Here is a 16,171-nt window from a genome sequence, read left to right on the forward strand (position 1 = left end):
AATTGTTGTTTCATTTCATTTTTGACCCTACATTGAAGGGGATGGTTCAGGCCTTATAAGACTAGTTTACTCCACCACAGATGTCATACGCCTGTTCATAGTCAGTTGTGTTGTCATTGTTCTGTCACCATGCATGTTTTTGGTTGGTTTTGTTGTCGTGGGCTTTCAGAGCTTACATAAAGGCGTATTTAGACTTGATGAAGACATTTAGGTGATCACTAAGAGTATTTACTATTTTTGGATTTAACCTATACGCCGGAGCATTGGTTGCGTTTCATCATATCCGTTCTTTTTCCGGAGAGCAAATCGTACATTTTTCACAAACACACAAAAGGACTACATACAGAAAAAAAAAACAAACACAAAAAAAAAAAACAAACAAACAAACAAACAAACCAAAAAAAAAAAAAAACAAACAAATGAAATAAGATCACTAAAAGCGGTGTGAATTGTAAATACTGCTCTAGCCAGATACCCACCGTGCTGCTCATTAATGACAAAAGAATATTGGAGAAGGAATATTGAAGATTTTTGCTATTGTTAAGCACTAAAACCTATTATATGTTCGACATATTTTACAAATAATATATTACCAAAGCAATAGCCTAACACTGATCTGTAAATACCAGTAAAGAGCTTTAATTCACAGGAGATCAATGGCCGCTTTGGATCAGAAAGTTTCTTTGTTTTCGTATTAAAGCACGTGTACTAACATTGTGCAGAGACCCGTGGAATGAACGTTTATCAAAATAAGAGACGGGCGACTTATGTATAGTTTTCTTTCTTATCAGGCTCTGAAATCCAAAAATATATGCTTTCAACTTTCCTTTCATCTGTGGCAACATCCCTTCAGCACCTGCGTATGGAGTGTTCATATCATAACTCATACGTTATGCCAGAGCCTGCCAAATCTACGCAGACTTTTTGTATCGCGCTAGATTTCTTACAATCAGACTTCTGGAACAGGATCATGTTGGTACAAGATTGAAGTTATCACTACAGAAGTTTTATGGTCGTCATCATGAACTCGTGGGTCGTTACAGTTTAGCCATCTGCACCATGAAAACTGATTTGTTCAACGTGTCAGTTTCCCTTTCCTCCTTCTTCTACTCCCGGACTTCACTATTTATGAGCAACTCGGCGGGTGTTTCTAGAAAAGCAGAGGACGCCTACCCTACCGGTGCACCTGGTCCATGCTCCATGTTTTTGATAGAGTCCGAGTTGCTTATTTACTTTTGTTCCTTTGTATTAGTTTAGTTATTTTATGTTCTTTGTTGTGTATGTCTGTTTTCCATGTCTGGTCTTTGTCCCTGGATTACATTCTTTTGATTTCCGCTAGAATCTTGGGTCCCTTGATTACTCTTTCAGAAACATTTTTAAATGTGTATTGCTTTTCAAAAGTACAACTTATGCATATTTGCTCTGCCTAGCGAATACAAACAAAAAAAAATACCAGAGAAAAAAAGATAAGTAAGCTGGATGGTAGATAAAAGATTACTGATATAGCAACTCTTAATATAATTAAAGTAACTCAGAAAGTGGGTAAAACATGGTATGAAAAACACCATTTTGAAAGTGATAATTAAAACGAGAATAGGTATGCTGAATATTTCAAAGAGACAACAACCCCACCTGAATGAAAATGTTAGCCCTAGGTAACCCATTGGTCTTCAATGAACGACGAGCTCGAGGAAACTCTCACACCACAGGACAGGCTGAAGCTGGCCCCAAAACATCATTATACGGGTACACATGTACAGCGAAAGCGTTGCCTCTATATATTCAAGTAACATAAAAATAAACTAAAGGTGAACACGGAACAAGACATACAGAGGCTAGAAATTGCTGACTTGGGACAGGCGCAACCAATGCGGCTGGGTCAAAGTACTTTGGCGTGATCACATTAACCCTTCCCCTTTAAAATCTGGCCACCGTGGAAAAACATATCATAATTATACACACCTAAACTCAATTCAAAAAAGGTCTAAGTCCCTTATTACAGCGGAAATAAAGAAACTGAATATAAATTACACGAATGTACAAACTATGGACTACTAGCAATTAACTGACATGCCACCTCCAGACCAATTTAAACCTACAAAAAATTAGTCCCCAGACTATTTGGACCATCAGAGTAAAGTGAAAATGACAATATGTTCCCTTTGTTCTGCCCAAGCCCTATCTCGCGAAAGTATATGTCACACATTACTTTTATTGTGTTCAGGCTCAGCCCTCAGGGGCGTTCTATCACTATTATACATTCTATAGTATTAGTCAGGCTGCGTGCGCTACCCGCTGTGGTCACCCTGCTTTGAGCTTGTTAGTTGTCAAAATGGAGCGACTTACAAACACAAATTATTCAAACTTCCCCTTTCCCACAGTTAGCCTCTATTAAAAATAAAAACAAAACGTAAAATCAACCGATTATAGGAACATGATATTCCTATAATCCGCAGACAAAAAAACGAGAACAATAAAACAGACAAAACACCTTAAGTAACTCAAACAAACCAATGATTTCGTGGTGAGTCGACGAACATGCGTAACATATACTTCCACGAGGTAGGGCTTGGGCAGAACAAAAGAAATTTTCTCGCGGAAGTGTACATTGAGCCAATCTCCTCCGAAGACCCATGACCGCTTCCTTATTTACTATGTATCACTCCGCCTGCTTATAGGTTCTACTAAAGGCATGAATACTACTACATTACAAATCCGCGAAGTTTGTTTCCAGTGTACCCTACTTGCGTCCGGTACTTAAACATTGACTGTTGCAAAGGTGTTAATTGTCAATATCTGTAAGAATCAGGCAGTGGGTGAAACATGGTATGAAAAACCCACCATAGTTTCATTTGACTATTTTCACCATCAGAATCTAGGAAAACAGACAAGATTTTTCCATATCATGCTGGACCTGGCATTCAGTTACAATTTCGTTGAAATGCACTGAAAATGAACATTTCAAGAGCAGATAACTCTGTCAAAACTGAATCTCATTTTTTTCTAACATTCTATTGAAAAATTACTGAGTAAAGCCAGTGATGCGGCTAGAGATCAAATAATGGTCTTTTCAAATAGATAAAGTACCCTTGAGTGGTATTACATCGTCCGATCGGTGGGGTTTTGACATGCGTGTTTCTGATTTTTCCCATTTTGCCTGAAATGATCTATTAGTCCCTTTTGTGGTAAATTAATGAGCATGCTCAATATACACTTCCGCGAGGTAGAGCTTATTTACAACAAAAGAATTTTTCTCAGGCGTGGAATTGTATATTGAGCATGCTCTACGCATGCTGATCTACCCATGACTACCCCACAGTAAGCACAAAATGGTCTATTGACTAAAAGAATACACACAGACACTACAGAATAAATGATCAATCCTGACTCAACTAAAAACTTGGCCAATGGTAAAGGATCATCTGTAGGATAGCGTCCAATTGAACAAAACTGTAACAAACTGTGCTCCACTCCTGTCAAAGTATTTCTATCATGCTTCTACAGCCGCAAAAGAAAGATTGGAATCCATCAATAATTGTCTGTGTATCTGTCATTTATAACATGTAAAGTACGAGCTTTTAAGTTACACTGACTGTAAACATATTGATTAAAATTCAGAGAGCCCCATAACTATGGAAAGCCAGATTGCCCTCCATTAGTAACATATTTTTTTCCTTAACAAAGAATGTAGTTGTTGATGCTTACGTTTTCACAGGATAAATGGCCCATGGTTTGTAGATCCTGTGGAGTCCCGTGTTGCCAATGTAATGTGTATTACAACTTGAACTACTTTGTGCCATGCAATTGGCTCTTATTTTGGACCTTCTTTCTTTTGTTTATCTGTCTTGTTCTTTAAGTATTAATCTTATTCTTTGGCATTAATTCGATTTCTAAACAGTTTAAACTTTTTTATTCTTGGTTATGGCTTGCTTTTATGGCAAGTTCATCTTACAGTGCCGTCGTTGTAATCAAAACTGTATAGCATGCGTAAATTTTACCCCCACCCCACAAAAATGCAAGAAATTAGCTAAAGTTTCAAACAAAAAGGGGGTCCCAATCGCCGGATTCCACTCAATGGACCTGCCTAAGGAATGCAATTTAATGAGTATTTCAACCGGGGATGTTGGTACATTTTTGATTGGTCACTATCGTTTTCACCCAAGTGCCTGAACTCTCAAATGGTCTGTTGTGAACATGTTTCACTTCAATTACTCAATTGCGTCAACAGTTTTTGTTGTGTGAGATATTATAGGTTCGGACTTAACTTTATAGTTTGAATACTTATATTGAACTGCATGAACAAAAGAATGAAGGGTGAATATGGATTTAATGGTAAGCAAATAATGGCAAACAATTTAAAAACAAAAAGATTATTCAAAATAAACAGCATGGACAACTCCAATAGCAAACATTGAGGTATTTTTGTAGACCACGTAAGCGTAGTTATCGTTCTTGGCGTCCCACATGGCTCTACTAGCCGTTTCCAAGCCCTGATCGTTGCACTGTCCCATAATAACATTCGTGATGAATTTATACCTCGGCCAGTCGTGGTCCTTCATTTTATTACGAATAGTTACCGATAAATCCAAACACATTTTCGCACATTTTGTAGCATCGTATTCTGAATTGCCGATGTTTTTCGCAAATATTTCGTCCATTTCCTTTTTAGCGATACATGGCCAGAATCGCTTGGGTTCATCGGGAGCCATCTTATATGTATTTTCTAGTTTGACTTTAGGCTTCTCTTCTTGTTTAATATCTTGGGAATCAGAAAGCATGGTACTTCCCCTCATTATGGTCATGCGCCTCGCTGTCAATTTTTCCGTCGCACCGATCGCCAGTTTGGCGAAAGACTGCTTCCGCTTTCCAACAGATCCCATTTTCAAATTCTTTATTATTTTCTTTTAAGTTTTAAATCAAAGGAGTATGAGTGTCTTCTAAATATGTTTTGTTCTGCAAATGTAAAAAAATGATATTTGAAAAGTAAAAGGCAATAATTTAAAAAAAAACACAAAGATTTATTACTAGTATTTTAGACCTAGGTGAATTTTGCAGAAGAAATTAAATTAACTAACAAATCATGATTAAGCTATACTCATACTGACATCATTTACTATGCCAGTATTTATCTGTTTGAATTATGATATAGACATTCTAATTTATGATCAATTCTATTTATTGGAAAGTAAACCAGTCATGGAAATTTTCATCAATTAAATGCACTAATTCATCAATTGGATGGTCATGTTTGCAAAACATGGGAAACAACTAACTTTTTTTAAATGTGGAGTTTGCAACCAAAGCAAAAAAACTGTTTTTGCCAGGAACCGAGTGACATTCGCTCCGGATCACGTGTTTTGTCACTGATTTCATCCCTAAAATACAACACACTTGAAGTTTGCAAGCATGCTTTTGAAATTGAATGCGTCATATAATTTTGACACAACCAATGGATGGCGAAAATCAAAATTCTGTCCAAAAATAATTTTGTCAGAATTATATACGTTCACTAAGACTTTCTTCATTCCTTCTTTCCTTACTTATCATTTATTTTCAGGCATGTCTCAAATAAAGGCATGTGCTAAGCAATTTCCTAAAAAGGAAGGTACAATCGTAGCCAGGGTTAGAGTTGCGTTGACACCTTTTTTTTAAAACCAAGTTGACTATAAAGATAACGAGCTCAAAACTGGTTAAGCACTATCAAATACACGACTTTCAAAAACTTGAGACCGAGGTCAATTTTTGGTATTACCGGAGAATGTGAAGTGAGACAATAGTTGCGTAGTGTCTTTACAAGGAGTAACAGTTTTTGTTTTGGGTTGGTTTTCGAGTACTTCAATCCATGTCGAATCAATCCATGTTCGTGACAATTTCATGCTGTCCGGTTTTTCGTATCGAAAGTAAGGAAACTGTTAGTTATACTCAAGAAATATTTTATAACTCGTTTTGTGATTCCTATTCTATAAGAGATCATTTTGAAAAAAAGAGTATGATGTACATGAAAACAGAAAAGTTTACATGTGAGATATAGATCCATCTACTATACAATCAATCTGACCAAAATATTATTTATCTAGAGATAATCACCCCTTGTCAAGCTCCCGTAGAATTGATTTTACCAATAACAATAAAAAGAAAACATACACAATACTTACGAACTCCTAGGCTCGTATCAAATGTGATCAAACATCTCGAAGAGAAATAATCGCTTAAGATTGGAAACCAAGTAGAAACATTTAAAAATTCTTGATAGGGATTAAATAATAGTAAAATTTACAAAAGGTTTCATAAGAAGATTGAACGAATTTCTGCCGAATTTAATACCTGATCGTTGATTTTTAAACGCTTTAGATTTGATCTATATAGAGAGCTAACCGTTGCAAGTAGAAACCGAGATTGTTTGCACATGTGCACTTGGTAGCTTAAAGTGCTCACAAAAAGAAAGAGGAATTCGTCAGGTAGCAAGACACAATAACGATACTTCTCCAAGTTTTTGGGATAGAGAGACCGTGTCATAAATAGTTATAATTTTTTTTTAAATGGCAATTAAATCTAGACTTTACACAATGGGGTCAATCTCTTACAGTCATCTCTGTAACTAACCAAGGATTAAGCTGGTAATTATCAGATTAACTCTGAAAAATCCTTTGAGGGCAATTAAGGCACGTGTACACGAGTACTTCTAGCGATAGTTGTACATAGACACCGAAAACTGTACTCGATTTGTGTGGTTTTAGCACATCTATCAACCTCCTTTTAAATCCTCAAAACATTTTTACAACATTTATACAACATGAAAGCACATTGCTGGATGATTTTATTTCTTATCATATTTTTTTTCTGACTTCTATGGCAAACCAAAGTGGACAAAAAGCCATATTTATTAATATTAAAAAATGATTTTTTTATATTAAAAATTGAATTTTTAATAGTAGAAAATGAATTTCTTAGATTAAGAAATCATTTTTAATATAAAAAAAATACTTTTCTAATATTAGAATCAAGTTGAATTTTCTAGCATTAAAAATTCATTTTCTAAAATTGAAAATTCAATTTCTAATATTAAGAAGTCAATTCCTTATATTAAAAATGTTTACAAGCGTCAGACTAATAACGAAATTTTTAATATTAAAAATTCATTTTCTTATATTGACAAATGATTTTCTAATATTAAAAAATGATTTTTTTATATAAAAAATTGAGTTTTTAATATTAGAAAATGAATTTATAATATTGAAAATTTAATTTTTAATATTAAAAACAATAGTAGAATTTTCATTATTTATAGATAATTTTCTAATATTAGAAATTGTTTTTTTTTTAATATTTGAAATTGATTTTTAATATTAAAAATTCAATTTCTTATATTTAAAAAAAAATCAATTGCTAATATTAAAAAATCGTTCTTTTATTTTTTTTATATTAAAAATATTAAAAAATGAATTTTTCATATTAGAAAATTATTTTTAATATAAAGAAATAGGGATTTTTGTCCACTTTGGCTTGCCATAGAATTCAACCGGACATCAACCATTACAAAAATACAAATTAATAAATGTTTCTAGAATATGAACACCCCATCCCAGCGAATGTTTCTAAAAAAAAACACCAGACATAAACATATCAACGAGTGTTTCTAGAGTACTACCTATACCATACACAAACACCCAAACTCAAAAATTGTTTCTAAATACTACCGGATACAAACACCCCGATTCAGTATTTCTAAAGTACTAGTGACATGAGCAACTCTATGGGGGATTCAAGTGTAATACAAGGCATACATATAGGAAAACCCATGGGTTTTAAGAGGGCTACTGGACATAGTACATGTATAGGCAACTCAACGGGTGTTTTACCGAAGCGGCAGTTACAACCTCTTCCGTTTTTTTTTTGCTTGCATGCTTATTTGGTATTTGCTTTACAAAGATGCGTCCTACTCCATTGTAATATGTGCCAATGACTTGTGTATTTTATGCATAATATCAATATTTTAACATGTATTTATAGTATATCTTATATTATAACATGTATTAAAAGTATACGCTTACCCTATCGATGCACCTGGTCCAAGCTCCAGGTTTTCAGTGGAGTCCGAGTTGCACATTTACTTTTGTTACTTTGTATGTATGATTTTAGTTACTTTATGTTCTTTGTTGTGTATGTCTGTTTTCCATGTCTGGTCTTTGTCGCAGGACTACAATCTCTTGATTTCCGCTAGAATCTTGGTTGCTTACATTACTCTTCGAGTCATTGTCTTATTTCAGTATTCATAGTCTCCAAATAGTTTTTGAACTTTGATCTTAAATGATATGACTACTTTTAAATGACCAAGGGTTGGTTTTCTTCAGCGTGAAAACTGATTGTGTTTTCAGTTTCTTGATTAAAGAGTAATCAAGGGAATCAAGGTTATAGCGGTAATCAAAAGAATGTAATCCAGGGACAAAGACCAGACATGGAAAACAGACATACACAACAAAGAACATAAAGTAACTAAAATCATACATACAAAGTAACAAAAGCAAATGAGCAACTCGGACTCCACTATAAACTGGGAGCATGGACCAGGTGCACTGGTAGGGTAAGCGTAAAATACGTTTGATTGCTCATGTTCCGTTTCATTTGCGTTCGTTTCCTCATCAATTAAAATATTCTTACCGTGTTTGTTTTAAAGGGTGTGCAATATTAAGTTCCCATTAATAAAAACACACAAGAAACATCTATAGAATGAAACTGAGTACACATATTTATCCTGTGTCAAAGTTTCTTTGTTAAAAATGTTTAATTTTACTTGAGAAAGAAGATCAAATGACAAAACAACCTGCATATAACCAGTGACGTAACTCCTGTAAACTTTGTAGTACATATATAATCGCTTCAAAGAGCCTTGAATTTCAATTGCGGATGCAAATTTTAGGGGGGGGGGGTAACTATGAATATTTGAAATCTATTCGATAAAATGGAGGCAGGGATTGCCACAAAGAATTTAAAAAAAAAAACTGACCATCAATTAACAGGAGGCTCCCAGGAGCCTGAATCGCTCACCTTATTAAATTTTGTCTTTCAATGGCAATAAATTTAACAAGAAGTTGTCTAACAATTTTGACTCAAGAAGACTTTGGTAGGACTTATCATAAAGATCATTTAAGCAATTGAAAGTTTTCAAGATATTGGCTGAAAAAAGATCATTTTTCATCTTCTAGGGTAAAACAAGCAGTCATCTGACAACTTTGATCTCTGGAGACTTTTTGTAAGCCTTATAATAAGGATCATTTCAGAAATTGAAAGGATTTGGCTAAACAAAACAATTTTGGAGATATAATGTGCAAAAAAACCTACTGTCTGACCCCTCTGTTCTATTTTCAGTAACAGCAGCCATGTTTTTGACAGATCAAAAATCCCCACATCAGTTCTATGCAGGATACCCAAGAAACATTCATACCAAGTTAGGTTCTAATTGGTCAAGTAGTGTCAGAGGAGAAGATGTTTGAAAGAAGTAACATTAATAATAGTGAAAACATGTCAAAAAAAAGAGCAATAACACCAAGAAAATTTAAGAACAGATAGATCCCATCATACTTAAAAACTTTCACCCTATGTCAGAATTTAGCTATACCTAACAATTTTGGAGATATATGCGAACAACTTCTGTCTGACTCCTATGTTTTATTTTTAGTAAAAGTGGCCATGTTTTTGGACGGATCAAAAATCTAAACATAACTTTTGTGCAATATACCATCAGGAACATCTGTGCAAAGTTTCATACAAATCTTCTCAGTAGTTTCAGAGGTGAAGATTTTTGACAAATTGTTAACGGACGACGAAGACGGACACAAAGTGATGGCAATAGCTCACATGGCCTTTGGCAAGATAAGCTAAAAAGTGGATTTTTTTTTATTTGGCCCTAATTTTGTTCTGCTTGAACTCCAAGAAACAGAACTTCAAAAGGAACAGACTGGCATCTGAATCATAAATAGTGGATCGACAATAATATTTCCTATCAATTATAATGATAACACTAATTTCTCCCTTACAAGCCATTTATTTTCAAAAGGAACCAGACCAGACAACCCCATCCCCCCTCCCCAAAATAAAAAAAATAAAAAAAAATAAAAAATCCAGTTATTGTAAATAAACTAAAGTTAATGGACACCAATTAATATGATGACCTCCAACGACATTGTGTATTCCAGCAGTGCTAGAGGTTGTCTAGAGGTTTTCTGACTGGAATGGAATGGAATTCCAACCACTTACATTGTAGGAGTACAACATTGGTACCATTCTACGGCCCCCAAAAAATGTGATCATATAAAAACTAGTATTTAGATTTAAAAAATTGTGCGTAAAAGGGGTTATTATCGGACATTTTTCTTATTTAAAAAAGAAAATTGGGGGTAGCTTTTTTAACTTTTTAACTTGTTATATTAAAAGAAATAATTTTTCTAAACTATAGAAAAGTTTCCCACCAATTATCTCCCCTTGAAAGACGCTTTTTATCAAAAATATTTGTAACTTTACCATTATATAGTTTTATGTTGAAAATTCTCCTTTAAATTATTTTTACTCAGCAATGGACAGAAAAATAATCATGATTCAATATTACCTCCATTACTTCACATTGTAAGTTTTTAAATAATTTGAAAAAAAAAAAAAAAAAAAATTTCCTGTAGTTTATTAACAACATAAAACCTAAGACCCCCCCCTCAAGAAAAAATGGTCTGTGCCTTACTGTGTAACAAAAATTGATAAGCACACTGCTTTTCCTTTTTCATTACAATTTCAACCTATGCTTTGCTAGTTTTGTGAGTGGCGTACTTGTCATATATCTTAAAAAATCCACCACTATTACTTACATTGAGATTTTGTTATTTCCTCTGTTTGTTACACATATTCAGTTTTCTTGTATTTGTGGTAAACAAAAAGGATTTTCACTGTAATTACATCAGCAAACAAAAACATGAAAAAAACTCTATAAAATTATGATTTTAATTGACTGTTCAATATAACATGTTTGGCATCTTCAACATTCAACTGCAGCAAATCATAGTAATAACAAGACATATCTTGCACCAATTCGTCCATATCAGCAGAACAAATTTCAAGAACTCTACCCAGCATATGTTGACAAATAGGGGGATAATAAAAAAACATTTTTACAGTACAATGTAAAAGATGCACTTTGACCTCACTTGAACTATTTTCAAGCTCTTCAATAAAATTTTCAAGAACATAAGGGGCATCATCATATAGGTTGCCGTAGTTACCAAGTATCGTAAATAAAGCACATTTACCACTGTCATCCTTGATGAACTCTGAGCACTGACATAACATGCATATAAAATCTCCTGGGTTTTCTGATTTGGTAAAATCTAAATTTTGTAACACGTGCATGCAGTTGGATATTACATGACTTATATTTGATTGCAAAAGATACTTGAAAATGAGTCCACATTTAGTTGAAGTAGTTGGGTATGTTTGTTGAATATAAATCATAATTTTCAAAGCACTGAGTGAAAGCTCGGAGTCTGAATCTTTGGCCAATAGCTGCATCTGTTCCAAAACTTCTGTCACATTTTTCTCTGTCAAAACATGTTTAAGAAAACTTACTTTCTTTGATTTTAAGTAAGTTGGATCTTTCTGCTTGCATATAAAAACCTGAAAATGGTCACCTAAATCAACAGAAGCATCAGCCAAATGTTTTTCAAACATCTCAAGTACACAGAAGACTATCTCTGAATTCTCTGACTTGATCACATTCAAGAAGTGATCAAAGCAACGTTTGACAACTTCAGATTTAAGTGACTGGTAATCTTCAATGAAATTGAGGAATAGTTCAAAGCTGCTTATGGCAACACTATGATTATTATGTATAAGATATGGATCTAAAATGTTCAACAAGTCAAACATCTCGTCTTCAGTTTTTGGCTTATACTTCTTCAGAATTTGAAAACAATACGAAACTCCCCATGGAGTCATATTTTCAACTTTTCCCAACAGAAAATGAGCAATATTCTTATTGATAACAATGCCCCCTTCATTTTTCAGAATTTCTTCCAAGACAACAACAGCATTCGCCATGACAACAGGATCAGAATCTCTAATACAGCGATACAGCTGATCAATCAATCCATGCTCATGGCACAAAACATGTGATCTTAAGTTTAACTGTCCGCATCCCAAAACAGCAGCCCTTCTAACATGGGCGCTGCTATCCTTGAACCCCTTCACTACTGCCCTAATTCCATACTCAAGGAAAGTTTCATGGTTCAATGAACACAGCGTTCTTACAGCAAGGCCACGGACCATTGGATTACTATCAGAACATTCTTGGACCAGAGTGTTTGTTGCAAGCAATATGACATCAGGATCTGTGAAAGCATATGTTGTTAAAATATTGTAAAGAGACTTCTTTACAACTAGATCTTGGTTAGCTAGAAGCTTGACTATTTTTGGGAGAGCTTCCCTGACATCATAACCAGATGCATGGAGTGACATCACCTGAAATCAAAGACAGTAAATAAAAACATATGTATATGTATGACAACATGATATTATTATAAATGTTTTTAGTGAATTTCCCCATCTTTTTAGCCCAGATACCTATATGTTGAGAAATAAATGTGCATTGCCGTTTACTCTAAAACAACAGCCCATACATCACGTATGTAAAACATTGAGCTGATGTTGTGAAACATTATGGGGATAGAGTACAAATGTTTTAGGCTATATATAATAAAAAACTTTGCCAAGCACATAATGATAAAACATCAGCCAGTTGACCCTCTGTTCACTTAAAGAAGCGTGGACACTATATATTAGTTTTTGACACACTTAACATAGGAACTTAGGGTTCATTATGGACACAACAACTCACTAGGACACAATATTGCACAATATTTTGAAATTTAAGTATAAAGGTCTGCTCTAGGGTTCATTCATAGGTCTCATTACACACTACATTTTTTATGGGAATTTATTATCATGATGAACAAAATAATTCACTGGTCCAATGTAACTGGTTTGGCAATTTATGCCAAATCATGCACCGATAAGAAGTATTTTTACAATGGATCAAATAGATTTTCACTGGTCTTGGGCCAGGGTTCCGACAGCCTGGAATATTATCAATACTACTTTGTGCCATTTTCTTGAAGACAAAACCTGCGCTCTGTGCACTTCAAAACACCTGTTCATTAGAATACCAATAAATGTGTATTTACCTTACTTAATACATTCTTGATATTTTGTGAGTCGACCTGTATATCCTTTAAGATCTTAATAGCATGAGCAACATCACTCGCCATTGCGACTGTATCATGTTAACTATTCAATAATTCTGTTGACTCTTCTAATCTACCTAGAAAGAAAACATGAGTAATATCATTTGCCATGGTGAATTACAATTCAATGATTCAGTTGCCTCTTCTAATCCATAAAAATATGACAATATACTATAATTTGAATAATTTTCTAACCATTTTCAGGAAGGGACCAAGAGCCCAGGCAATTGGAAATAAGAATGAAAATTGTGACTTCTGGAAATAATCTATAAACATTCAGGGTCAAGGATTTTTATAAAGTGTAGAGTATTTTGAAAATAATTCTTAACATGAAGTTGCATGCGTTGTTGAACTAGGGATACCCATACTCATACAGGAAGTTGTTACTGAACAACACCCAAAATCACTTACAGCATAAAACTAGAACTAATCTATCTACATTGGGACCCAAGATTTTTGTGGAGAAAATTTTCTCTATCTTTTCATAAAGTGAAAATGGCAAAGTCCCTAAAAAAAAAAAAAACACATGCCCTATCTATATAAAGCCACAAACCTAATTTGTATTTAGTGCATCCATTGAGAGTACATGTACATGTATTAGAGTCACTGAGTGTGGGGAGGGTTGGGAAAAAATCCTTAATTAGGATCATTACAGTTTCCATTGAATTGGAGCCTACAAGGTGACTTGTGTCCTCTGGGTGACAAATTTGATACAGAAGAATGGAAAGAGAATCGGTACATCTCATAAATCTTCATTTTAATCATGTACAAGTCTTAAAACCTTGTTTCAAGTTAGAATTGGGAAATTCATAGCTAAAATTTGGTAAATTTTGAATATTCCATTATAAAATGGAACCCAAGTTCCTCACTAAAACACTATCGGAAAAGCACTAAATCATTTAATAAACCATGAAGACTACAGTCAGTCATATTTTAAACATTTTAAACACATAAAGGCCATTTATGTCATTCCTCTGACACAATTTGGAATCAATAACCAATGCATATTAATGACCAGGTCATAGGTAAAATATGCACGGTTTTATTTTGATTTAAAAATTAGTACTTACAATGTACATGTATGAGTCAACACTTGAGCCAAACATAAAAATATTAAGCAACTTAAAAATATTTGAAGCCTAAAACTGCATGCATGTCAACATTTATGGCCTTCTCTAAAATGTCATTTACATATGTATCAAGTAGAGTATTTTTTCACTACAGCAAGTAAACAACACTGGAAAGACCGGCATTCAAAGTGTTAGGGCTGTTATGATACAAGGGTCCCCATACCATACATTTCAATACAAAATTACACCACTGCATGTTGTCCAGTATATTTTCTTCAATTAGGAATATAAAATATTCAACAGATTTCAAAATGATGAATTTTGTTGCAGCCAGGTTTCATTCTTAGAGTCTGTAACTTTGATCTGAACAAGGATTAATAGGCCAACAGAAAATTATGGTAAAATAAAGCATATATTTGTCAAAAGGTGTCAATGAACCTTGATAAATATTGCAATGTAACTTTGATGCATTTCGCCTGTGCAACAATGAGGGTATCTATTGAGACGCAGGTTCCTGTGCTTGAATCAGAACACTCTTGTTACCAAGGGATCCCAAGGTTAATATTTCCCTGGAGTTGTAAGTTAAAACATAATAGAAGCCACTAAAGGTAAACTTTGCAGAGATTGTATTATTTTTGTAACTACATGTACATATGTACATGTACAATTTGTATAATATACAATATAGATGAAAAAATATAGCTTGAACAGCTTGTTCTCCATTGTTCAAAACCCCTCCTCTTCTTCTTTCAATTTTCAGTGCACAAGAAAGACACATACATGTACTTGTTTTACTCTAGAACAATTGTATAATGGAACTTCCTGCCTGCCAGTGCACAATGCAGTGTACATGTACAATCCTGGACAGTTCTATGGAGCAGATATCTGCCTGGCACTGATCTTTATTTGTCATACAAAGTGTACATGTTCAAACAATTTACGATTTCATAAATAAACAATTATTTATTATAGAGTGACTTATTTTTGTGATAATCTGACATTAACATTTTTTATTTTGGTTTAAAACTATGTACATGTTAAAATTGTTTACATGTATAGATGGAGGCGTTGCTGAAGAGTAGATACATGTATCAGCTCCATAATACTGTCCAGGGTTGTACATGTGTGTACACTTCATTGCATTGACAGGTAGGAAGTTCCATTATACAATTGTTCTAGAGTAAATTGAGTACATGTATGTGTCTTTGTTAGATGGAGTGTGACTAAATGAATAACTGTGTGTATATTGTATGTACATTGAATGGTATAGCAGGTTAGGTGGGTAAATAGTTACTAGATGAAGGATATAGAACTTTGTAGAGGATAATTATTTGTGTTCTAGCCATCTCAAATCATGGAACATGTCTGTGAAAGAGCAAGTGTTATGGTATCCATTACAGATGTACATATCCTTGCTGCTCTGGGTTGAACTATTTCTACAGTAGTTACAATGGTGTTCTTCTGCTTCTATAGCTGCGAAACGTAGCTCTAACTATTTTTTTGTATTTTCTTAACTCTAGATCGCAAAATAATAATAAAAAAAAGATCAAGAGCTACGATTTCGCAGCTACTGCTTCTATGGCTATGCTTTGATCTGTTTGTTTCGTTTTAAGTCAACTCTAGATGCAAGTGATTAGGTTATATGAAATTAAATTCAGAATGTATGATATGCTAAGATCTGAAAGAAGGTTTCAAGCGTGAAACACAAAAGCAGTCATTTCAGCCGAAAGTTGTGACTTACAGACAGGGTGTTTTCTGCTCCAGTATAAAAAATTCTCGAACGAAAACCTTGAGAAGTTCCGAAATGAATTTTGAGTTCCG

The 16,171-nt window shown here is 34.0% G+C and overlaps 2 protein-coding genes across 2 annotated transcripts; both read right to left on the bottom strand.

The window, feature by feature from the left end:
- Positions 1 to 4,320: 4,320 nt before the first annotated feature.
- On the bottom strand, positions 4,321 to 4,949 carry LOC148613814 (dynein light chain 2A-like). Its single transcript, XM_088586128.1, has one exon. The coding sequence runs from the start codon at positions 4,878 to 4,880 to the stop codon at positions 4,371 to 4,373; it is 510 nt and encodes a 169-aa protein (XP_088442254.1). The 5' UTR covers positions 4,881 to 4,949; the 3' UTR covers positions 4,321 to 4,370.
- Positions 4,950 to 10,968: 6,019 nt separating this feature from the next.
- On the bottom strand, positions 10,969 to 16,166 carry LOC148613815 (AP-4 complex subunit beta-1-like). The gene is made up of 3 exons (XM_088587462.1): positions 16,092 to 16,166; positions 13,221 to 13,357; positions 10,969 to 12,498 (listed from the first exon to the last, which is right to left on the bottom strand). Exons 2-3 carry the CDS (start codon positions 13,302 to 13,304, stop codon positions 10,978 to 10,980), a joined length of 1,605 nt encoding a protein of 534 aa, XP_088443588.1. The 5' UTR covers positions 13,305 to 13,357; positions 16,092 to 16,166; the 3' UTR covers positions 10,969 to 10,977.
- Positions 16,167 to 16,171: the final 5 nt, after the last annotated feature.

The sequence above is a fragment of the Perna viridis genome, chromosome 6, assembly GCF_037379345.1.
Source record: "Perna viridis isolate PV_CMFRI_1.1 ecotype Kerala chromosome 6, ASM3737934v1, whole genome shotgun sequence".
Lineage (NCBI taxonomy): Eukaryota > Metazoa > Mollusca > Bivalvia > Mytilida > Mytilidae > Perna > Perna viridis.